We start from the raw sequence: 24,902 nt of genomic DNA, 5'->3' as shown, positions 1-24,902 counted from the left end.
ACCTATTGTTCTTTAATAGTAAATACCAGACACTGTTCATAAGCTAAGAAAATACACAAATTACTTTTGATGAAATTAACCATCATTACACCCCCTCCATCTGTGAGGAAGTTTGCCTCACATTGAGTGATCAAAGACAGTACTAAACAAGGCTCTCTTTCGACTACACGTCTCATAGTTTTTTTAAATAGCCCAGAACTGTATAATTTTACTTCACACCAGACAACAATAAAATCATAGCAATACATGAGGCCACGTATACATATCGTCCACCCTTTAGAAGATCACATACCTCAAATTCATCTCGAGGACAAGCGCATATAAAGACATCTTCAAGCACAACAAGTATTGGTTCCCAACCAAGCTTCTTCCAAGGAACTTGCAGTTTGAGCTTTCCGACGATACCTGGAATTGCCAACCCATCTTCAAAATTGCATCTTGAAATCATAACAATCGGTTAATACCTCACAAGCTTGCAAAAAAGTCTCAGTACTATGTCTTCAAATATCAGTACGGACTCGGCAGTTCACAAAACTTGAGAAAATTGGGAATATTTCACATTTAATTCAGTCTAAGCACACTCAAATTTTTACCATAATCTTCCATTCTGCTAAAATAGAATTTTTAGAGGCAATCATATGCTTTGGTTACTATTAGATCAGGATATGTCCATGTTTAGCAAGCAATTCCCGAGCCCCATGGTTAGGCATATCTATCAACCTTGAATTTAAAGTCCATGAGAATGTACGTTTCATCAACATGCAGAGTGAAGCCTCATAACCTCAAAGTCTAAAATATGCAAGCAAGCTACGGAAAATTATGCAACACATTTTGACATTTACCAATTGCATTAAACCTTCTGCAAGCAATGGAAGGAAAAAAAAAGGCTTTTCTCTTCCCACCAAGCATACTTCAAAGTCTCATAAAACAGATGCCACATGAATACTAACTAGCTGGCTGACTTGGCAGTGTAGCCGCCTGGCGAGGCCATGTGGCTGTTATTACTATGAGTTGGAGAGTGAGAGCTGAAAGCAATAGTTGCAAGAGTGTAGTACAACTGAAGAGTGGGATAGGTTTTGTCCAAGTGACAAAACCTTATCCTTCACTAGCCGTAGTTAGTGAACTAACTGTGGTTAGGGGGAAAAACCTCTAAAATGAGGGAAAAGTGCCCCTAACCTACTTATTACATTACATTGGTCACTGCTGAATTATAACAATAATTCTAACACCCCCTTGCAGTGCCAATGTCATGTACAAGGAAATGATCAATCACCAAAAGGAGATAAGTTCAGGGCACTGCGAAATGCCTCAAACTTTTCACGTGGAAGTGCTTTGGTGAAAATGTCTGTAACATTGTCATGTGTTGACACATAGATCATACTGATCTCTCCTGCATGCAACTTCTCTCTGACGTAGTGATAGTGAACCTCAATGTGCTTCGTGCGAGCATGAAACACAGGATTCTTTGCCACTACAATAGCACTCTGACTATCAGTGAGAATTGGAGAAGGATCCTCCAATGAAAGATAAAGATCAGCAAATAAACGACGCAACCAAACACATTCAACTGTCGCTGTGAAAGCTGCCCTGTACTCAGCTTCACATGAGGAGGTAGCCACTGTAGACTGTTTCTTGCTCAACCAAGAAATACAAGCTTTGCCCAAAAAGAAACAATCGCCACTTGTGGACTGCCTAGTGTCATAGTCTCCAGCCCAATCTGAGTCACTATAGGCATGCATCTGCAAGTCACCCCCCCGGGAAACATCAAGCCAAAAGACTTTGTACCTTGCAAGTAACGGAAGATGCGTTTTACAGCCTGCCAATGCATAGTCTTTGGGCTGTGCATATATCTGCTCACCTGAGAAACTGCAAACTGAATATCAGGTCGTGTATTGCAGAGATAAATGAGGCATCCAACAGCCTGACTGTAGAGTGTGACATCAATTGATTCACCTGCATCATGCATTGTAAGCTTCAGCCCCGGCTCCATGGGAGTAGCTATGGGCTTACAATCCTGCATGTTGAATCTGTCCAAGAGTTTCTGCACATACTTGGATTGAGACATAATGATGCCACTTTTCTCTTGAGTGAATTGGATCCCCAAATAAAAGTGTAGCAGCCCCAAATCTGACATGTCAAAAGTGGTCTGTAATTCAGCTTTAAAATCTGCAATATTATCCTCATTTGACCCTGTGAGCAGTAAAGTGGAGGTGGATGCAGAGATGTGAAAAGACACTTCCTGGAAGTGATATGCTTTGAGGCACCGCTATCAAAATACCATGTATTTAGTGTCTCATTGACACTGAAAGCTGATGCATCCTTGGAAGGATCATAACTGCATGCAAGAAAAGCATAAGAGTCATCATTACAAGTGGCTGTAATATCCGGAGCAGCCAATTGAGAGTCTGAAATGCAAGACAAGAAGGCATAGTCGTGTCCTACAAAGTTGGCTGTAGCTTGCTCATTGTCAGATGCATGAGGAGCTGAATCTGAAACAACCATACCGGAGCTGTTTTTCTTTTCTTTTGCAAGCCTCTTCTTGCATTCTCCAATGTAATGACCTGGCTTTTTGCAGTAATGACATATACCCTTCTTCTTGGGCTTACCTGCATCACCCTTAGCCTTTTGAGAAGGCTGTCCTGAACCACTGGAAGGCTGATTTGCTGCTGTCTTTGTTTGTCCCTTTTCTTTAGGCTTGAATTTTGAAAGCATGGCATGTTCACCTGCTCGTGAAGCCATGTTTTTCCTGGTCTGCTCTTCCTGCAACAGAAGTCCTATCAACTCGTGAAAATTGAAAGGATTTGCACCCCCCCTCAATGACAAATTCAGCGAGGTATGAAAGCTGAGATAAGACTCAGGAAGAGAATTCAAGGTAGTGGTAATCATCTCTGAATCAAGAATGATCTCATCAATATTCAGCAATTGCTCTCGTAAATCATGTAGCTTTGTGAGGTGCACTAACATGGAGTCACCCTCTTCCATATGTGTATGAGACAATTCTCTTTTCAAAAAAGACACCCTGGCATCATTCCGAGCTGCATACATGCTCTCCAAAATATACCATGCTGCCTTTGAGGTCTTACACGACCGGATATGCGGAATGATGAATCTTTTCACTGAAAGAGAAATACACGACAAAGCTAAAGCATCACGTGAATCCCATCTCTTTTGCTCTGGAGTGGTAGGTATAGCTGCACCAATAACTTGTCCTGCAGCTGTACCCTGTGCACGACCTCTGCCTCCTCCTTGCTGAGGAGGGGTATTAGGTGCCACTTTTGCTGGCCGGATCTCATCCCCATTTACATAGTCCCACAGATTACGGGAAATTAGAATGTTGCGTACCATAAAACTCCAGAGGGAGTTGGTACCATCCAGCTTATCCTCTTGTGAGAGACCACTGAATTGGAAATCATTCTGATTTTGCTGGGCCATGTCTGAGAAAGAAAATACAGCAAATGCAAATCTGAATTCCCTTGCTGGGAATGGAGTGCACAATTCCCAAAAAAAACAGCCAAACACTGGCTGAAAATGCAACTCAAATCTCTGTAATGTCTCTGTCAGAAATCTGCCAGAGCATCCAATCTCTCCTAAAACCTGCCAAAAGTGCTTCAAAACACTTACAGAAAGGCAGTGTGAACTGAAACCTGCAAAATTGCTCTCTCAACACAAAAGCCCCAATTTGTGGCTTGAAATTGCAACCAGAAAGAGGCAAATGGTCTAAAAACCCCAAATGTTGCACAAATTGCACTCTGCCTGCAAAAGCCCCAAATTTCACTGCAAAATTGCAGTGTGATTGCAAAAGCCCCAAATTTTTGCAATTCTCTGCAGCAAATGCAAAGTCTGTCCCCAAATACGGAATGCCCCAAATTCTTGCACATCTGTACGGGCTGGCGCGACAATACGGATAGCAGGTGTACGAACCTGGCAGCTTGTACAAATGACGACACTCTACAGTACAGAGTACGGACTAGAGCAAGGTTGACGTCTTTTCCCTCATTTTAGAGGTTTTTCCCCCTAACCACAGTTAGTTCACTAACTACGGTTAGTGAAGGATAAGGTTTTGTCACTTAGACAAAACCTATCCCACTCTTCAGTTGTACTACACTCTTCTATTGCAACTATTGCTTTCAGCTCTCACTCTCCAACTCACATTTGGTATCAGAGCAGTTCTCCTTCCCGGACCTGCTTCCAGCTCCCGCATCTGCTCTCAGCTCCCGTCCGTACAACTCCCAAGCGTGCAGCTCCCATCGCATTCCGTACAACTGCGCACGCAGCCCAAGCTGCAAATTCCGTTATAAGTGCCGTACACACGTACGGATCTGAAGCGATGCCCGTACACTGCTCCTGTGAGCAGTCCATCCACATAGACCACCCAGCCCTTTTGGGGAGGCCTTACATGCTGCCCATATGGCAGCCAACAGTGCTTCTAGATGCCAGCTCATAGTGCTGCAGCCAGGATGCTGCCCAAATGGCAGCCACGTGACCATCAGACCTGCTCAATTGGGAGCCTTCACTCCTGCCCTTATGATAGCCCTGAAAAGCTCTTTAATTTCTTGCAGCAAGTAGGGTTCTCCACCGACTTGCCCCTCTAGATTCTCCCTTAGCCTAGGGCTAGCCCCCTGCAGCCCATGGTTCATATGCAGGGTTGGCCAGCAGGGACACACATTTTGAAGCATGATAAATACATTACTTTTGGCTGTCTAATTGATTTTATACTCTCTAGACGTGCATGTGCCTTTGTCACTTGTGTGTGCATGTCTTCGTGTGAGACCTTGACTGCTATGAGATCCCTTAAAACATTTTTGCTACATGGGTTTGGCTAGGCAAGCAAGCCTCAATTATTCTAACATGGTATCAGAACCAAAGAAGAGTAGAGATTTAATTTCTTTAGTTAGAAATTCCAAGTTCCATTCAATTTCTTCCCGTATGGCTTCACGGATGCCCATTCCTCTTTCATGGAGAATGGCAAGCTAGATGGGAGAACTACCATATCTGGAAGGTGAGATTCTGCCTGTAGACCCAACTTACGTAGAAGAGCGGGAAGAAAAGAATTGTGAGGTGGTCTATGATTATAGGGACTACATGCAAATTCAGCTTGCGAACACTACCTTTGAAGCATGGACAATCCTAAAGAAACTGCTTGTGAAGCATTGACAAACCTCAAAGAAATATATGAAACAAACAAAACGACAAGCATTCTTTCACTCCAGAATGAACTCTTGGCAAAGTGCAGCAGAATATATGAACGCATAGAGAGCAGTTCTGTGACTAGGGAGAGAATAGACTGTGCAAGAAAGAAAGAAAGAAATTTTATTGGAGTCTTCGGAAGACCGATGGGTCTATGAGACTGAAAGAAAGCCTGATACAAATCACAGTAAGGGTGGAGCTACTGAAACGAGCATCATCACCCGTGCTGAATCCTAAGTCTGATCATACATAATCAAATACATCTGGATGTAACAATGAAAAAGAAAAGGACTGGAGCGGAGCGGAATCCTCCGTACGTCATGTCGCCCTGGCTGGTGCATAGCCGGTGATGGGACGTTGGCGCGCATCAAGGGGTGCCGTGCGTCTCGGTCTCCTGGACGAGGCTCGACACAAGACCAGAGCCACCGTGACTCCCGTGGGACGTATCCTGGGTCTAAACAATGACGGGAGGTCCCCCAGAGTGATCTGTGTGTCCCCTCGATGTCTCGTGTATCGTGCTACGGTCGTCGGGTCGAGGTCTCTGTCACGTCTGCAGCTAGAGACTGGACGATCAATGTCACTCGATGGGAAGAACTCTGTGATCCTGCTTTGAGAGGTGCCTGATGGTGTGGCCAATCCCCGTCACCTGAGTAAGTACTCTCTCTCAACCCTCTCTCTGGGCTCTCTCACGCTCCCTCGCTCACACTCTCTCGCTCAGCCCCTTGCTCATGCTCACGCTCGCTCCCTCGCTCACGCTCAGCCCCCCGCTCACACTCACGCTCAGCCCCCTCGCTCACGCTGCTCACGCTCAACTCCCTCGCTCACGCTCTCTCGCTGCCTCTCCCGCTCACGCCCCGCTGCCCTCTCCCTCGCAGCTCTCAGCCCCTCGCTCCCCGCTAACCCCTCACTCCCCTCAACCACCCCTCGCTCCCCGCTAGCTCGCTCCCTCGCTCCTTGCTCAGCTCCCTCGCTCTCCCTCGGTCCTTGCTCCCGCGCTCCCCTGCTCCCCCGCTCCTCGCTCAGCCACCCCTGCTCCCCGCTCAGCCCTGCCCCCCGCTCAGCCCCTCGCTTCCCTCAGCCACCCCTCACTCCTCGCTACCCCGCCCAAGAGACCTGGTTGGCTCAGCCCAACCAGCCCTATATAAGGGCCCTAGCCAGGCCCTTTTGGGCTGCTGCTAGGCTCCCCTTTTCTGCTGCTGGAGACCCTGCTGCAGGCTGTATACCTGCCCATAGACCCACTATACTGCGCCTTGCTGCAGCCCTTTGCTGGCGCCTTGTCCTGGCCGTACCTCTTCCGTACACTGCCCTGCAGCAGCCCGTACAGATCCGTACAGCTTTGTACCCTGCTCCGTACACATGCTGATGTCAGCGCACCTTTCATAGGGTCCTGCTGCAGTCCACTGAGTGCCTCATGCCAGGCCTGATCCAAGACACTGTGTCCCCGCCATCTTCCTGCACATGAGCTGCTCCTGATGCAACCTTTCATCCTTGGGATACCCCACCAACCATGAATGCTCCAGATCTGTCCCAGATCCACACATCCACGTAATCTCTCTTTGGGCACACCCTGCCCTAGGTCTCCCTCCCCCACGCTCTCCTCATTTGGGGGCTTACACATGGGGAGGTGACCTTTCAAACATTTACAACTAGATGCTGCATTTCAGGTCATCACATATCTGTACCGAGTTAGGGAATATGGGGATTATACCTCGGGGCGTAGCACGCTACCATGGATAGCTCTATCCTCTTCTATGGCACTTACAGCAGGAGGAGATCAAAGGTGGTGGTATGCACGTACAGAGAGATGGTTTGAGCGACTGGGGCTCCACATGGATAGACTACCTCCCTTCCAGTATAGCATGGATGCTCCGTTCTCTCCCCTCTTATCACACGAGGTCAACCAGGTTATCCCTGAGGATCTACTACAACTACACACTTTTCGGACCTGGTTGGAACCAAGTGAACTCCCAGTGAAGCTTAGCTTCTACAGAGATCACTTCTTACATATCACAGCGGAGGGTTTCATTGACCCACCACGATACACACAGATTCACCTACCCCACTCGATGAGAATCTCTCTTGGGCAGTTCCGGGTCTCTTCACACAGACTTCGCATCGAGAGCGGCAGAGCAGAGCGACTACCCAGGGAGCGGCGCATATGCACACTATGTGACATATAGGAGGTTGAGACAGAGGAGCATTTCATCTTCAGGTGTCCTGTGTACTATGAGATTCGAGGACATTTCCACTGCCTCTTCAGGGATAGTTATGGGATTTTAGCCCGTTTCCTCTCCTACCCAGACCAGCGGTGTTTGGCAGGTTTCATTCATGAGGCACTTAGACACCGCGAGAGGATACTCCGAGCACGGAGACAGGAGCAGACTTCTTCCTCGGTTGATCCCTCTCAGAGCTCTATCACGGAGTTCTTTCAGCTAGATCACATGGACCCCAACGAGACGAGGCCTCAACATGACCGTGACCCGGAGCCCGTGACCCGACAGCTCAGACAGAGGGTCGACACACAGATCACACTTGGAGACATCCCCTCCTTGTTTAGAGTCGGAGCCCGACCGACGGGGGGCATAGTAGCCCTGGTTAGACGCAGAGCTACGACCAGGAGACGTGCCAGGACCGCACCTCTGATTGGCGACAGCACTCTATTGCCGACTTCATGCCTCACTGCCTCATCCATCCTGATATCTTGCTGTTGCTCGGGATGATGATGATATTGAAGATTGATATATAGTCGACCATCGACATGACTATGTTGTACTTAGGACTTAGTACTACCATTCTGCATTTTTGCATTTTTTGCATTTTGCATTTTGCATTGGTATGGATGCTCGTTTAGTAGCTCCACTACCACAGCTCGTTGTATCAGGATTTTCACAGTCTCATAGACCCATCGGTCTTCCGAAGACTTTAATAAACTTTCTTTCTTTCTTTCTTTCTTTCTTTCTGTGTCGGACCCCCTCGTGAATGAAGGCCGCGAGGTATCTCTGATCTGGGTAGGCGAGGAATCTGGAAAGGAGACCGGAGCTATCTCTGAAGAGGCAGTGGTAGCGACCTCGGATCTCGTAGTACACTGGGCACCTGAAAAAAAATGCTCCTCCGACTCAACCTCCTGACAGTCGCACAATATGCATAAGCGATGCTTCCTAGGAATCCCCTCTGCTCTGCCGCTCTCTATGCGGAGGCGGTGTGATGATACCCAAAACTATCCGATGGAGATCTGTAGTGAGTGAGGCATATGAAGCTCAGTGTGCCCCGGTGGTGTGATGAATCCCTCCTCCGAAATACGAAGACAATAATCTCTGTAGAAACTCAGCTTCATTGGAAGCTCACTCGGCTCCAACCAGGTCCTAAAGGTGTGTAGTTGCAGGAGATCTTCTCGAATGACCTGGTTGGTGTGTGGCCCGATCGGGATGGTGGGTGGGAGTACCGGAGGGGCATCTAAATTGTACTGAAAAGGACGTATCCTATTGATGTGGAACCCTAGGCTCACAAACCATCTGTGAGTCCGTGCATACCAGGCTCCAGCATCGCTCGTCTCCCTCTGCTGCCAACCTCATGGAGGAATCGAGAGCCAACCATGGCAACCTCTGTATATAACACTGAGAAAACTCGAATGAATGATCACAACCCTAGGGCTGAGCTACGCCTCTGGTAACTGCACCTCGAATGACACCAACAGTAGGCTGGAACTGCACCTACAATGTGTGAATACGAGAGGGCCAAGTGCTATATATAGAGGGAGTGGATCTGGCAGTGAACTGACCAACCAGTTATGCTAACTTGGCCCACTGACCCAACCAGGTCTGGTCGGGTTAGCCTGACCTCGTCAGACATGACCGCCAGACTGGCCTGACAATATCTCTCTTTTGAGATGAATATGCTGTCCTTACTCTGCTTGACCTCAATCCTGAGAAAATAATGGAGAGATCCTAGATCTGACATTTCAAACTCCTCCATCAAAAGCTTTTTGACAATAGAGATCTTTTTCCTTTGGTCTCCGTATCAAATAATCCACTTACACCAGTCTTTTCCCCCCCCCAAACCCCCAAAAAGAGACAAAGATTGGCATCTAAAGGACTTTGAGCCAACCCAATCTTAGATCCGCTGGTACTCGGGGCCTGTTTCAGCCCGTACAATGCCTTCTTTAATCTGCATACCTTGGAAGCAGAACCTGGAACCTGAAAGCCCACTGGTAGGGTCCCGTTCAAGAATGCTGATTTTGCATCCATCTGGAATATCGGCCATCAATGATGAGGAGCCAAGGCTATAACGGTCTGAATAGTCACCATCCAAGCTGTCGGGGGCAAATGTCTCATCGAAGTCAAGACCCTCCACCTAAGCATACCCTTTGACCACCAGCTTGGCTTTGTACTTGTCCAAGCTACCATCAGACCTGAACTTGAGTTATACACCCACTTGGTACCAAATAACTTCTGCTTGTAGGGTTTTTCCACCAAGTCTCGAGTGCATCTTTGCCTTCATGGCAACCTGCCACTCTGTAATATCCTTTGCCTCCTCAAAGGATCTAGGCTCATCAATCTGAGCCACCATAGCAAAGTTTGCGGAGGAAGTAGACATATTGCGCTGAGACCTCCAAAATCCAGAACTCGTCTCAGGGATGGCTGTGACCCGAGAGTCTTGCAAGGTTCTCAGATAACACGTTGTAACTTCTTTTCTGAGGAAATTGTCTTCAGAGGTGGCACTGGTGCATCCGGCTCTGCCTCTATCTTCTCGGACTCTTCAGCCTTCTCCAATTCTTTAATGGTTAACTTGGGTGGGGGTACAATGGGAACTTCCTGGATCTCCTCTTCAGATTTTGGGCTCTGCCTCCTCAAGGCTGCGTCCTTGCTGATAAGTATATGTCGTTTCACCGGATCAAAGAGGTGACATGCCTTGGATTCTTCACTATACCCAATGAAGATACACTTCCTTCTCCTGAAATCCAGCTCTGTCCTTTTGTCCTTGTGCACATGTACAAAGGCGTTAGAACCGAAAATCCTTAAATGAGAAATAGTCAGTTTCTTACCATAATATGCTTCATAGGGAGTCATGTCTTCAAGGCCTTGGTCTTGATCATGTTGAGGATGTGAACGGCAATGTTCACGGCTTCACTCCAATAAGCTTTTAAGAGGCTCTTCCCTCTCAACATGGTCAAACCCATCACTATGACTATTCGGTCCTTCCGTTCAGCAACTCCATCCTGCTGAGATGTCTGAACTGTGGTAAGCTGGCACTTGATTCTGTGCTTCTTGCACGAAGTATTAAACTCAGCAAAGGTGTACTCCACCCCTCCCCAATCAGTGCAAGGCTTTGACATCCTTCCCTCTCTCCTTTTCTACCTTGGCCTTCCATTCTTTGAATTTCTCGAAAGCTTGAGATTTCTTGGCCAAGCAGTAAACCCAAGTCATACAACTAAAATCATCAATGAATAGGAGAGAGTAGTATAAATAAGTTCTGGAGCTTCTAGGGAGCATGCCAAGCGTTAGCAGTGCCAACTGACTTGAATCCACCTTTTGACCAACTGAGGCAAGTTGACCTCTCACCACTTTGACTTTTGTCAAGTGGTCATGAACAGAATCTCCCTCATCCATGCCCATGTAGAAGAGCTGATCCTGAAGAGTCTGAATACGAGACGTGTTGTCTGTCTTATGTAGATCCTTAAGAGTGGCCCACTCCTCTACCGACGTATCTGCCATCTATGCGAGGAATAACTGAATCTGTCGTTGTCTTTATGATCAACGCAAGGGCTTGGGCATCTTTATCCTCCCATGCTTCGACTTCATCCGCATCTACAAGCACAAGAATCCTCCCCTTTTTTCTGCGCCCCAAAAAAAAAAAAAAAATCCTCCCTTGCCATCTACTTGGTCCTCCAGCTTTGCCTCCGTTCCTGTTGTGAGCTTCCCAAACTTCCTAGCCACTAGATGACTCCGGATCTTTACTTTCCAGATAAAAAATTGGTCCCATCTAGTTTACCTGACTCTCCAAAGTTTTTTTTTTTTTTTCAAGAAGAAGTAAATTCTATTAAGACTCTCCAAAGTTAGGGACAGTAAAAGAAGGAATATGAGTGGAGGAGGAAGGAAGAGCAGTGGCTGAAAAGGTTGTGGAGTTGGGCATCAAAATCACAGAACTCTTGTGCAAATCTGAGTTTAATCGGGGTCGCCTTCGTCTGATACCATGATGGAAACGGAGGAAAGACTCACTCAATCCTCACACCCTTTTTGCAGAGAATAGGATCGGCTCCGTCTCTCACACTCAACGATGCAGCTCACTGATGAAGACCTCACTCAAACAATAGAGAATAGAAAGCATATACAAGAGAGAAAAATAGAGAGAGAACTCAGATGTATCCTTGCACCAAGCAGAGGGCAAAACAAGGTGAAAGATGAGCACAAAATAACCAGCAGGGGGCTGGGCAAAATTGAGAGCTCTCTGTTGGCTAATCTCGCAGAACTCCTGCTCCACGCTGCCTCCTGTAGGCTTCAGTGGCTGATGCAAAAACTGAGGGGAGAGGGGGGCCTTATATAGGGGCTGCCTGCCCCCTTGAGCTGACCGACCAGCAGGTTGGTTTTGCCCACCTGGGCCAACAAGCTGGTTGGCTGGACCAACCCCCTTGGTTAGGCCTATATATGGCCTCCCAATTGCTGGCCGGCTTCTTTCATCTGAGATGATACTTCTACCTTTCCATTCTGCCTCTCTCCTTTATAGGTTTCTAGATATTGATCCCCCTGCGCAAGTTGCTTCTTCTTTCGTTCTCTCCTATGCATGCCTGCACGAAAACCTTGTCCAAAAAGCAGTTGTGCTTCATGAGGATTCCGATATAGTGGATTTATGTCTCTTGAAGTATCTTCTGTGTTATCCAAGTCATGAGAACCGAAATATTTCACTAGGTTTCGACACCCGTCTTTTAGGATTTTGTGAGCCACGTATTGCTCTTTTATCTTTGGTAGCTGCTCGTTGTCTTGTTCTTAGAAAGGTGGCCTTTCTACACAATCTTTTCCTGTTTCTAATTCTTCCAGTCCCTCGTCACGTTCTTTGCGTTTACGATATCTGATTGTCACACTCTTATATAGGGAATAAGCCCAGCAAACTGACCATCCTGGTCTGTAAACCAGCTGACTTGATCAGGGCTGGCTGGCCCACCTAACTGCCAACTCAGTCTACTCCACTGCTGACCTGCCAGGCACGCCGACAGGTTTGTGGCCTGTCTCCTGCCCTGACCAGCTGCTGCATGTCTGCCGACTGTTGTAAAACTGTCCTGAACCTTCAGCCCTCCGTTGCCGACCTGAACAGGCCAACCAGGATGCATTTGAGGCCGGTGCATTGACTGACTGATGGCGCAATCTTTGTCCATAGCAGGACCTGCACTTACCACTGTATATGTCCTTCTTCAGGGCCTCTGCCCGGCATTATGCTGGCCAGGGTGGCCCTTGAGGCTGCCCTAAACTAACAAGGAGATCTGTATACCACCCACGAGGCTGTCCTAAACCAACCCCCTTTTTCCCATCCTATGTCATGCATCACCCTCCCCCATGTCCTCCTGATATGGGGGCTCACGAGTGGGGAGGTGACCCTAATATTCCAACACCCCCTTTCACCAACCCACAGTGGGCCCACACCCAGGTCAATACAGATGCCCCGTCAAGTCCCTTTGAGAAGGTCTCTTGAACAATTTAAAGGGGTCTCTGATTTCAGGTCCAAGATATACCTTTGTAAGACTAGAATAAGTCCAATCATACAAATTTAGATTTTTTGTTGTTCTAATGATCAAAAATCTACAAAGAATATAAAAGAGAAAATGAAAGAGAAGAAAAAAGAGGTAAACAAAAATTTAAAGGTGTCTCTGATTTCAGGTCCAAGACCCCATAGCTCCCGCTCCATCAGTTGGGCTCCAAACATGAGCGCCATCTTGAAACGCAGGTTCCATACATGCAGCACCAACCATTTCTAGCACTGTCGATCTTGATCATGAACATGTCAGCTCATTTACTCAATCCATGTACCAACAACAGATCCATCCAGTCGTCCCCTTCATACATCCGTAAATTGATCCAAAAAACACCACCTGATCTCCGAGAAGTATGTGTATCCTCCTTTGGTCCTTTGGATCACCAATCTCCCCTTGAAAGGTTTCAACTGATTCACTACTTAGCCCTTCCAATATGATGCAACTATGTATCAATGGTGAAGCCTCCCGATCACCTGTTCTGGTCAACATCCTGAACTCCTCAAAGTCTGCACCACCAACCTCTAAGGCAATCTTGTAGCAGGCACCGAATGCCTCTACAATGAGAGCTTTCCCTCTGTCCATACGGAAGGATTTCACCCTCCATTCTCCTAGCAACATAGAAAGACTGACAGTCACCCCAAAGCAAACTGCTAATGTCTCCAATAAACCAAATTGACAACATGGACCCTGGAAACTCGGATTATTGCTTGCCATTGAAGCAAGCTGGGTACCTCCCAGAAGTACCATCTACCATCATGCAACTGTGTAGTCTTGAACTACCCATGGTGACCTTCAAGATCCTGTCTTTATCTTTGCCAATGGTACTGCCCTCCCCTTATTGAGCAACATCAGCGGTCCTTCACCACAAAGTCCAAGTCCATGGACCGTTTCACAATGTCCTGCATAAACATCGTCACCCAGGTCTCCAAACCTCACCTCGGAGATATTGGGAGCAACCACTGCTCCTCCTCCTCTGCTTGATCAGCCATCTTCTTCCTACGATCCTTTGCAAGGTGTTCCTGGCTTATCATAGTAAACACATTTTCTAAACTCCTCTTTCTTGCCTTCACCTTCTGTTGAGTCCCTGTCGTCCTTCAGTAGCTGCTCAAAGGTAGAGCACTCCTGCAAAGTTCTGAGATATATATATATATATATATATATATGTATGTATGTATGTATGTATGTATGTATGTATGTATGTATGTATGTATGTATGTCCATCATAGACCAAGCTCCCTCCAATTCACCTTCTTATGCTCTCCTACACAGTGTAGGACTGCAACTAGGTATGCTGCAGATGGCTGGGACTGTTGCTAGAACTCCTTCATGTCGATCGATCACTGAATTGGCCTTTGCTATTCACCCTGAAAGATGATCTGTAGACTGAAATCCATAGATGGTGGAAATCCAGGTGGGGCTCTTTATATCATGGATAAAACCCCCCCGAACTGAATCTGGTCTGTAAACCAGCCAACCTGTTCAGGGCCGACAGGCCCACCTAACTGCCGACCTGGCATATGGCAGGCCGACAGGTTTGTGGTCTGTCTCCTACCCGGGCCTGCAGCCCTCCGTTGACTGACCTGAACAGGCCAACCAGGCTGCCTTTGAGGCCTGCACATTATCCTGCTGTTGGCACCATCTCTGCCCACACCAGGGTTTGCACTAGCCACCATACACGTCCTCCAGGGCCAGCCATTGATGCTGGCCAAGGTGGCTTTTGACGCTAAACCAGCCACAAATATTTCTTCATTCAAGTGGATTGTACACGGTTTACAGAGGGTGCCACATAATTGACAGGTTGAATTAGACCCTTCAATTGTTTTGGATTTCCTTTCTTCAGGTTCACAAGCACTCACAGTTGACATAGTCACAGGCTTCTTCGTCCATGGAATGGTTTCAGTTTGGTGCAGAGTTTCCGAAAGTACGTGACAGAATGATAGTCCAAAGATGCTTCCAACTGCTAGGCTCAGCATTCCATGAGATATCAACATTACATTTGTGAGAGATGTGCCAACTTGAGTTTGGTCAGTCAGTTAGGATCCTCGTTCATTGATCTATCCCATAAGATTGGCAAGAGATCGACAAACCCTATCTCCTCAAGATTTCACTTCTATGGGTCAGAAATGGTGTAAGGAGAGCATCAGTAATGGAGAGATTAAATGTGTGCTGCTGTTTACTAGCACATAGAAAGTCCAGTCAGGTACAGAAATGGGCTCTTTATAGGTGTTCCTCTCAGTATCAAAATTGGTGGCTGAATGCAGTTAAGATCATTTGCAGAACCGTCTCTAAATCTCAAGAGCGTTAAAATTTTGAAATTCAAAAAAACTCCAAAGCGCTCTGTATGGAGGGATTGTCACTAAATATCATGCTCTCCAAAATTAATTGCTCAATGCCACCAAGGTCATTGGTGGCCATAGATCAAAGATAGCGAGACCTGATCACAAGTTTGGACGCAGATCACATGCCCTATGCAGAGCGTGAATGGCGACACGCGGGACACGAGAGACAATGTTCGGGAGGGGAGGGGGGAAAAGGAAGAGAAGGGCGGGGGGGGGGGGGGGCATGTGCTTTGGCAAGTGACAGGCTGCAAAATACCCTATCAAGAGGTTTCTTAGAGTGTGGGACATTGCTATCCTTTAGGCTCTCTCTCATTTTAGAGTATGACGATATATTCTTGTTCCCCTCTTCATTGGCTCTTTCTAAATATTGGTCAAGCCAGAGATCCACCAATTTTGGCTCTTCCTCATGATGTCCTTCTTTAAGTTTTTATTCTTCAGCTTGACCAGTTGCTTCTTGAAAGCCTCTTAAAGAGAGAGAAGTTTTCATACACTGATTCAAAGTGATTTTAGCTTGATCTAAGAGCATCTTATCACACCTATATCATATGGTTGGTTTTCCCTGCATGCGTGTTCATGTAGAACTTTGGAAGAAGATTCAAAGGATTGAAATGTCAATGACATAAGATTCCCCAACAATTTCAAAAGAATGTTTGATGATTAATAGGAATAAACACGATTATTATATATATGCTTTATGCTTGAGTACTCTGGACACAGGAAGATTCGAAATCCATTTACCAGCTCCATTTACGTCAGGGCTGAGTACACTGTGTATAGTAAGAGCCCATTCTACTGAAAATCACTTTGCAAACCATTTTGCCACCTCGACTTACGTCAGGACTTAAAAGCTACGTACCTCCATAAGACTAGAATATATTCACGTCAAGACTTACAAGCTCTACTTATTTGATCTCTCACTCTCATGGACTTCTTGCTTTTACGAAAAATAGAAACCAAGAACTGGAGCTTGTAGATTCTCATTTGATTCTTTAGACACGTACAGATCCAGAACAAAGGGAGTGTTTAATTGTAGTTTGTTGTTGATAACAAGAAACGTAATTTGAAATTATTAGAAACCGATGTTGCTTTCCTCCTTGATTGCAACCTAAGATCATGATTCGAGCATCTCGATCTAATGATTTTGCGGCAGACCTTTCTTGATAGCGAATGGGAGTTGCAAATAATCAAACGCTTCCAGCCTCAATCTGACATTTTCCAGTTCAGCAACACCTGCATGCAAAATCCACAATCCTGTAAACTGCCCTTTGGTGAGATTAAGGATTGATTTCGGCCAATGGTAAGCCGCTACGATTATTGGAATCGCAACTGTTCGATGCCTTCGCTACAATTGCAATTGCCGGTAGCCAAATGCTTTTAGCGTTTTAAAGAAACGTTACCATTCCAAATTCCCAGGCGGAATTGTTCTGGTTGGATGCCTTCTACGTAGTTGCTCAGATAGTCAGCCAGCAGCTGGGAGACAAATCCCTCCAGCATGCTGGCCATAGGCAGCCTCATACTGTTCGGAAGAGCGTTCGTTAAGCATCAAATTTAATGGCACAAAGCTCAGTCAGATGCAAAGATTGCAGCTCGTTCACAAGAACTAGGACTGATATGAGGAGATTGTGATTATCAAAAACTTTGAATTGATGGTGAGTTTACAAAGCTTAGTACAACAATTGCCAAATAGACCTAAACTTTTCCAAACGTTGTATGACGTGTCCCTCTCGATGACTTCATATGCTGACTTTGCACTTTTGCTAGCCTCGCTTTTGTTAGCACTTTCTCTAGCCTCACTTTTGTTTGGAAGAGAGCACAAAAAATCTTGCCCGACTTGTGCATCTATTCTCCCCATTCATCCACAATGCACAGTTGCATGAGGTCGTTAAAGAAGCATCAACCCTGGTGCATCTTCCGCCCATACTCTTCTATTTTGGCTCGCAGCTCCTACGTCTCTACCCCTCCCTTCGTAGTGCAATTTGTCTTTGCTCGTCCTAGCTTTGAAGAAGTCCAATCGACAGGGTAGCATTCTTCAGTTTATGACTTTGCCTGCAAAGACGCATGACCTTGGAAAAGTGGTGTTCGTAGCTTTCAATCATTGCTCTTCGGTTGTGTTTCAAATATGGTCCCAGTCCTTCATGTTCATTAGTTTTTTAGATGTGTGGGTCTGTTTTATTCATCCCTTCGTAGTGACTTGTCTATTGTTGCTTTTTTTTTGGGGGGGGGGGCTCACCCACCCATGGTCCGTTTAAGGGGCATCCTGTCCAGAACCAATGTTGCACATAGCAGGAGTTGAACACGAGCAGCCAGCTCTTGTAAGCATACACCCTACTATTTGAGTTGTTGTTGCTCCGTGCCTCACTTTTGTTCACAAGGTGCAAAACCACTATTGCCCTCCTTGAACAAAAGGAAGATTAGTTGAGGTAGTACCAAAGAAAGGCAACCTTTAATGCCATTAACAACTACTTTCTAAAATAGCCAATGGCCCTGCTTTAATGAAAGGAAAAGTAATTGAGGTAGTAAGGCAACCTTTAATGCCCATTAATAACTTATAATAGGTTAGGGGTAGGGTAAACAAACTAGCACAATACTTGGCACTAACCTTAATTTCAAAAAAGGCAACCTTTAATGCCCATTAGCAACTTATAGTAGGGTAGTATGGCAACCTTTAATCCCCATTAACGACTTATAATAGGCTAGGGTTAGGGTAAGAAAACTAGCACAATACTTAGCACAAACCTCAATTTTAAAAAGTCATGTTTACTAAATATATACAAAACAAAACATCTGACCCAATCGGCCATTAAAAACCCTCCTTTCTATAGACCCTTAGCATAGTCAAAATGCATCCTTCAAGCCCCTCACCTTTCTATATCAAGCTTTCATCCCCTTCTTTGCCACTCGATTATCTGATTTCTATTACTAGCCAAGGCAGTGTTGCGTGTACTTGTACTCCCTTATTTTCAATATATGGTTTATATTTATATTAATTCATCTAAAACTCTTAAGAGGATACAGTCCTCGCATGTACTTGTACTCCATTTTTTTAATAATATGCTTTATCTTTATATTAATTCATATAGAATCCTTAAGAGGTTGTATTAGTGTTGAGAGGTGGTAAATTCTAGGCATAATTTGTTATGCTATTCTTGGAAGGGGTGCAAATGCATTAAGGGGTGGCTAAAACACGCGTTTGTGGTGATTTACATGCTAGCAAAACTATTATGCTCTATGCAATTTGGGATTTGCATAGATTTGGATACTTGTGTTGTTTTTGTTGTTTTGGCTATTTAATCAATGATGGTGTGGTTTTTTGACCAATTTTCTTGCTATCAATTATCCTATTTGTTGATGTGCATGAATCTACAACAATGGTGTGTATTTTTCTTTATCTGGTTTGGTGCTAGTTGTGTTTTTGTACAATTGTTTATATCTCTAATGTTGCTTGAATGTTAATAGAAAAGTAGCTTATAAAATGCTTGCAAGCGAAGTCGTGAAGGTAAGCTCTCATGTATTTTCAAATTTATGAAAAGGTTGTATCTGTGTCATTCAACAAATGATGTAGAATTGCTACCTTACATTCAAGTATTATATTGTGTTTATGGAGTCATCTAACTAATTGATGTGTTACAATATTGTTCTGTATAGTTGACTTTTGTGTGCTTCAACATTGTCTTATCTATCTTGTCATGCACTCTCGCATTGGTTTTATCTGTGATTTTCTCTATAGTTTCAACTATGCTTGTAGGGATAAGTGTTGTGACTATTTTTGTACACTTTATGGTACCAAGATTCCCTTTTATATGGCGTGTCATTCTCATAAGGTGGTCTGTAGACGCGACACACTGGCCCCAAAGGAAGAGGAAAGGGATGGTGTGGTTTGATCTTAAGTTGTTTATGCTTTGTTCGCTTGATGATAGCATAGATTGATGGCACCTATCATATCTCCAAATCTATATGTCCTTCTTCCCATTTTGGCTTACTAGGGAAGAGATATATTGATGTAATTTTTTATTCTCTCTGAGATAATATAATCATACACCCTCATTTTTAAAAAAAAGATTCCCTTTTATCAGTGAAGAGAGAAATGTTAATAAGGGAAGAAGAGTTTATATGTTGCAATCTTCGTGGTGAGACTTTATATAACAAGTATTATTGATCTTAGATCGAATAAAGCCTTAAAAGGGTTTTGCTCATTATCTTTAAAAAAGTAATTTGCTTTACTTTTGAAGCAGTCTCAAATTGGAAAAGTGTGCTCTATTGTCTAAATGCCTTCAGGACCATAATGATCTTTCACATTTTATTTGCTTGGGATTCTTATAGCAAGTAGGAAACCTAGAGAGATCACAAGGTCAATTGAAGCCATCCTTATAAGCACCTACTCCACATGTAAAAGAGGTCGATTGAAGCCTTATAAGCACCTACTCAACATATAAAAGATCATTACTATTCTTGCACCCTTCCAAATATTAATAATTTGAGATGTCTCATTTAATATTAATAATGGGATGGAAGTGTTTACCTTTCAAGGTAACAAAGGTGATGGCATTTTTTCCCTCAATGAGGATCAATTATTATCATAACTGCATATGGTATTCATGATCATTCCAAAGGTCTCTAGCGTATCACCATATAGCCTTAGCAAAACATAACACTTCCACAAATGCCCTCATAGATAACACTAGTCATACTTCCATAAGGTAACAAGCACATTGGCATAATGTGCAAGCCACCCATATTTGGTTGAAATTGCACAAAAAAATAGCACAAACTCAAATTTCAAAGGTTACTCAAAATCCTACACTCACCTTATTAATTAAAAGGAGATGGTTTCATTACAAGGAGAACACCCCAATGCTAGTGGAATTTTGCCATGTAGGTTTTCCAAGATATTGCATTTTAATATGAAGATAAATACCGTGTGTTTTTTAAAATCCAAAAAGCTTCAATGAAAGTGCTTCCACCGTGGGGATGGTTTGATAATGGCATTCATTGTCACTCATATTTCATGCCATTCATGTTAGTTCTTCAATGTTGTATGCTTTATGGTTTCATGGCTCATTGTCTTGAACCGTTGTGAATTCAAATTGCCTTTTTTAAGAGCCTTCATGTATAGAATGGGTGAAACTATAGAGATGCTCATTGCCTACGTATATTCACACATCACACTTCATGTATATAATTGGTGAAACTATAGACATGTTCACTTCCTACGTATATTCACACATCACGCTCTACAACTTTCTCTAAATGGAACAACACATCTTTTTTATGTAGGTATCTGAATGATCCATTCGATTATAGAGATGAAACAAGCTTGTATTTTTTGAAGCACGAATGAACTTAGATAGGGAGTTTTCCTTCACAATAGGGAGAGGCAAGTCACTTTTCTCCCTCAAATTGCCATGGTGCCTTGCTCCCAAAGCACTAGTTCTTAAATAGGTGTAAACAATCAAGTGCATGTCATAATATTTCAATTACATTGGTAATTCATAGCCCATTGTAAACCACTATAATTATTATGAAGAAATTGAAAACAAACAATAGTGCACAAGGTAGAAGCCCCTGCGGTCACCTAACTAGGACCAAGAATACAAGCATCACCCAAAAAGACTAGAGAAGTGCACAACATTAACCAAATAGCGAGCACCATGACAAGGAAACTGAGGAGGGTGCTAAAGAATGCAACAAAGAAACTGATGGTAGAAACTATTGGAATATGAAGCCAAAGTGAGTCTAAAATGAGTGTTCTAGGTGTGTTTTATAGTCTAGTGAGTCCTAGACATGCCACGTGTCATATTGGGAGTTATCCCATATACACTATGGCTTTCTAGAGTCTAGTGTCACACTATATAGTGTTGTACTTGTCTATTGTCTATTATATCAGTCAACATCAAGCTCTTTGGTATCGTGTGAGTACTTGTCCATTGCTTTCATTTCCATTATGCTTGTTATCTTTCCTTTCCATTCCTAGTGTTAGCTTGCTTCTCTCCCTACCATTATGATCTTTCATGTGGTATCAGAGCCATGTTCCTAGCCCTGCTCTCTCTTTCCCTTCCCCTTCCAAGAGGTTGAGGTGAGGGAGGCCAATGAAGATACTCTACCTCCTCCTCCTTGGAAGGCTGCCCTCTTCTCTCCTTCCTTGAGCTCTCTTCTCCACGCCATGATCTGCCACCTCTCTTCTCCTTTATTCAGCTACATTTTTATGTGACCTGCGGACGATGTGACGCTTCTATCCAGATCTAGAAGTAGAATCACAGCTTTGTGCCTTCATAAAAGTTATATAAGACATTGAGTACTACAAATTTCGTTTTTACATCATTACAATCCGAGTTTTCTGTGAAAAGTTACAGCCCTTGCAAGAAGTGACGAAATTTGTTTCTGCACGAATTTTATTCTGGAGCTCAATGATTTGACAACCCAAGCATGATGCAACCAGCTCAACATGGAGCTGTCCATCCTCTTCATCGTTGACCTCTGCTCCAACCCGCCAATTGCTCCTTCTGCCCGACATTCTATTGGAGCAGCTTGATGTCCCGACTTCTCTAATTACCGCTCAATTGTCCTTGGTGCTCGAGCTCCACTTTTGACCGACTCTCCAAGTGCTCGTGACACCTCCGACCTCTAGTTTGACATCGGTGACTCTCCCTTAGCCATTTTGAGAGTCACTATGTGAGTGCTCCATCTAGCTACCGCATGGACTTCACCGACACATCTTTTGGGGCATTCCTGCCTAGCACTTCTTCGACATCATCATCGTCTTGCAAGGATGTGCAAACGTGTGCACTAGCTACTTGGAGGACATCTCTTATCATAAGAGATCTATTTTTTTATTACTACAGCTTGATGTATTTTGGGGTCCTCTGCCTTGGGTAGTCCCCCTAAAATGATATGTATTGAGTGTTTGGTTTTCATTGAGTCTAAAGGTCCTCTGTCTTGGATAGTCCTCCTAAAAAGATGTATTGGTTTTCCTATTTTGGTGTGTGGCTTCCTAACATGTCCTGTTATGAAGCCAAGGGGGGATGTACTATGAGAGCCATATGTCTAGGCTTTGACAGGTCTCGTTATTATCAGGCTTGGCCGAGTTCCAGGATGTTGGTGTATTCCTAGACCTATGAGCTGGTCATGTAGCCATGCTATAATGTGAGCCTCTGAGCATGTTGTCTCAAGCCATGAGAGTGCTTGGATCAACCTCTGAACACGCTCAGATTTTAGCCTCTAAGTTACATGGGGTGCACAGTTTGATGACTGTCATTGTCATGTTCTATTCTTGGTTCCATTCCAGTAGTCTCTCACCTTGCCTTCATGGGGGGTGTTGGAATATGAAGCCAAAGTGAGTCTAAAATGAGTGTTCTAGGTGTGTTTTATAGTCTAGTGAGTCCTAGACATGCCACATGTCATATTGGGAGTTATCCCATATACACTATGGCTTTCTAGAGTCTAGAGTCACACTATACAGTGTTGTACTTGTGTATTGTCTATTATATTAGTCAACATCAAGCTCTTTGGTATCATGTGAGTACTTGTCCATTGCTTTCATTTCCTTTCCATTTCATTTCCATTATGCTTGTTATCTTTCCTTTCCATTTCTAGTGTTAGGTTGCTTCTCTCCCTACCATTATGATCTTTCAAAAACGACAGAGGAGAATCATTGGGGTATGACCTCCACCATTGCTACTATTGTACAGGTGCAAACATGGTACTGTAGAGAGCTGAGTACGAGAGAAAAGATGAAGAGATGAAGGTATAAATAGTGTCATGTGCACATATTGTAGCACAAGGAAAATGATTAGATATTGCAAGTGAGAGCGATTAAAAAGGAGGAGGAGGCTCTTCTTTGATGCAATCCTTGATTGTGGACTCAGAGGGTCCCAAAGGCCAAGGTCATATATCCCATAGATCATGAGCTCATAACATACTTGATCTGTTGAAGCTTTTACACGTCACAAAAGCTAGTGGCCCTAAGGAATTTTTAGTATAGTTTCTAGTTGCTACAACTTTCCAAGTCACATTGCCACTTCCCAAGGTTGGGGATCAAATGACATATTTTGTAGTAATCATATCTGTGAGACCTCACTCCATTCTCTTGATCCTATTTCTTTTGTGGGACAATGTGGACAACAAATGTTATAATCATTGCATCAAAATCATGTTCATTGAATTGGTATCACCAATTTCGTAATTGTCACATCAAGCCCATGCCCATTTGAAGTGATTATTGCTGAAGGGAAATCAAAAGTGAATAATTAATGTGGGCTGGCATACTTAAAAGCATTCAAAGCCAAAAAGATGAGCCCCTAAAATTCATAGTCTGGAAGCAAGGTGCAAAGGAGCAAAGAATCCAAATTAGATGACAAAAGAATCAAAGGAATCAAAAAACATTAGTGGATTCCAATATCATCTCATGCAATAGACGGTATGATGATGAGTATAAGGCTCTACATTGCCTACTTTGACTTGAGAATGAGCATCACCTTCCGAGTGAGGCAGAGATGATACATGAGTATCATTGTATGGCTGGACAAAGAAGTAGGTTTTAATTCCCTAGATTGTTTAGTAACTCTAAGGACTTTTGGAGGAATTTCTTGAGCAATGATCCCCCTCACCTCTCATGGACACCATGTTATGGCGCTCCATTACAGACACATTGTACAGTGTTCCTCTCTAGCCATCACCTTAACTCTCATAGCTACTTCGCCCACCTTGTGCACTTTTCACTCCCATAGCATTAAACACATATATTCGAAGCTTCATTATGGCTGAGCAAAAGATCATGAGGGACTATGTCTCGTATACATTGCATATGGAATAAGTTTTATGTTCTGATCTTAGCAAAGCCCTTTTAATAAAGTGGTTTGCACTCATTTCCTTCACACCTAGACCTTCAACATTATCACCCCCATCCACAAGGCAGGGGACACCATGAGCCTGAAAACTACACGGCCATTATGATTGGGCATGTCATGTCCAAGATACATTGATCAATGCTCGACACATGTGACACAAGTCAGCCAAATGGGCACTCAGAGCTAAGGGGAAGGGAGCTTATGAGCTAGTCATGCAACTCTAGATCAGATACACATAGAGATGTCATTGAGGAGGCTAAATAATGCTGACAGAGGGTTTATTGCTATTCCGTGCATTTTTGCAAGGCTTTTGACATATTGTCGAAAGCTTGTCTCATCAGATGTTTGCAGGATCTATCGAGTTTTAGGTAGGATATGGATGGCTATAGGGTGGATAGAGGAGATCGTGAGCACTATTGGGTTCAAAAAGATTGTCATTATTTCCAACCTTGCTTGGCCTATATGTTGATGAGCTTAAGACCATCATTGGGACACTAGGGGGGGCACGTTGCTCTCCCGCTGGCTCCTTGGTCTAGATTCTCCTTTATGTAATCACATGGTCCTACTCTCCTCTTTAGCATGAGGGCCTCTAGTAACACTTGGATGCACTCCATACCTTCTACATGGCACATGATTTGAAGGCCATATCATAACCTTGGTAAAACCAAGGTTATGATCTTTAATACATCTTGACCAACCATGCATAGCTAGGAATTCACACTAGACAGATTATCGATGGAGGTCATCGCATCCTACACATACCCGCCGGGGATCCTTTTCTTTAGCTCCATT

The 24,902-nt window shown here is 44.2% G+C and overlaps 1 protein-coding gene across 1 annotated transcript in view; it reads right to left on the bottom strand.

Annotated features, from left to right (window-relative positions):
- The window catches only part of LOC147900370 (vacuolar protein sorting-associated protein, putative (DUF1162)), a 249,522-nt gene extending 232,636 nt beyond the window's left edge, over positions 1-16,886 (bottom strand). The window contains exons 1-3 of the mRNA XM_087376703.1: positions 16,665-16,886; positions 16,420-16,497; positions 293-405 (exon numbers count right to left, since the gene is read on the bottom strand). Coding sequence (XP_087232829.1) covers positions 293-405; positions 16,420-16,497; positions 16,665-16,782 — 309 coding nt within the window. The 5' untranslated portion in view covers positions 16,783-16,886. The remainder of the gene's footprint in view (positions 1-292; positions 406-16,419; positions 16,498-16,664) is intronic.
- Between the last annotated feature and the right edge of the window lie 8,016 nt (positions 16,887-24,902).

This window comes from Dipteris shenzhenensis, chromosome 7, assembly GCF_047967505.1.
Source record: "Dipteris shenzhenensis isolate YYH24624 ecotype China chromosome 7, Dip_SZ_1.0, whole genome shotgun sequence".
Classification (NCBI taxonomy): Eukaryota; Viridiplantae; Streptophyta; class Polypodiopsida; order Gleicheniales; family Dipteridaceae; genus Dipteris; species Dipteris shenzhenensis.
This window is presented reverse-complemented; position numbering and strand designations above follow the sequence as displayed.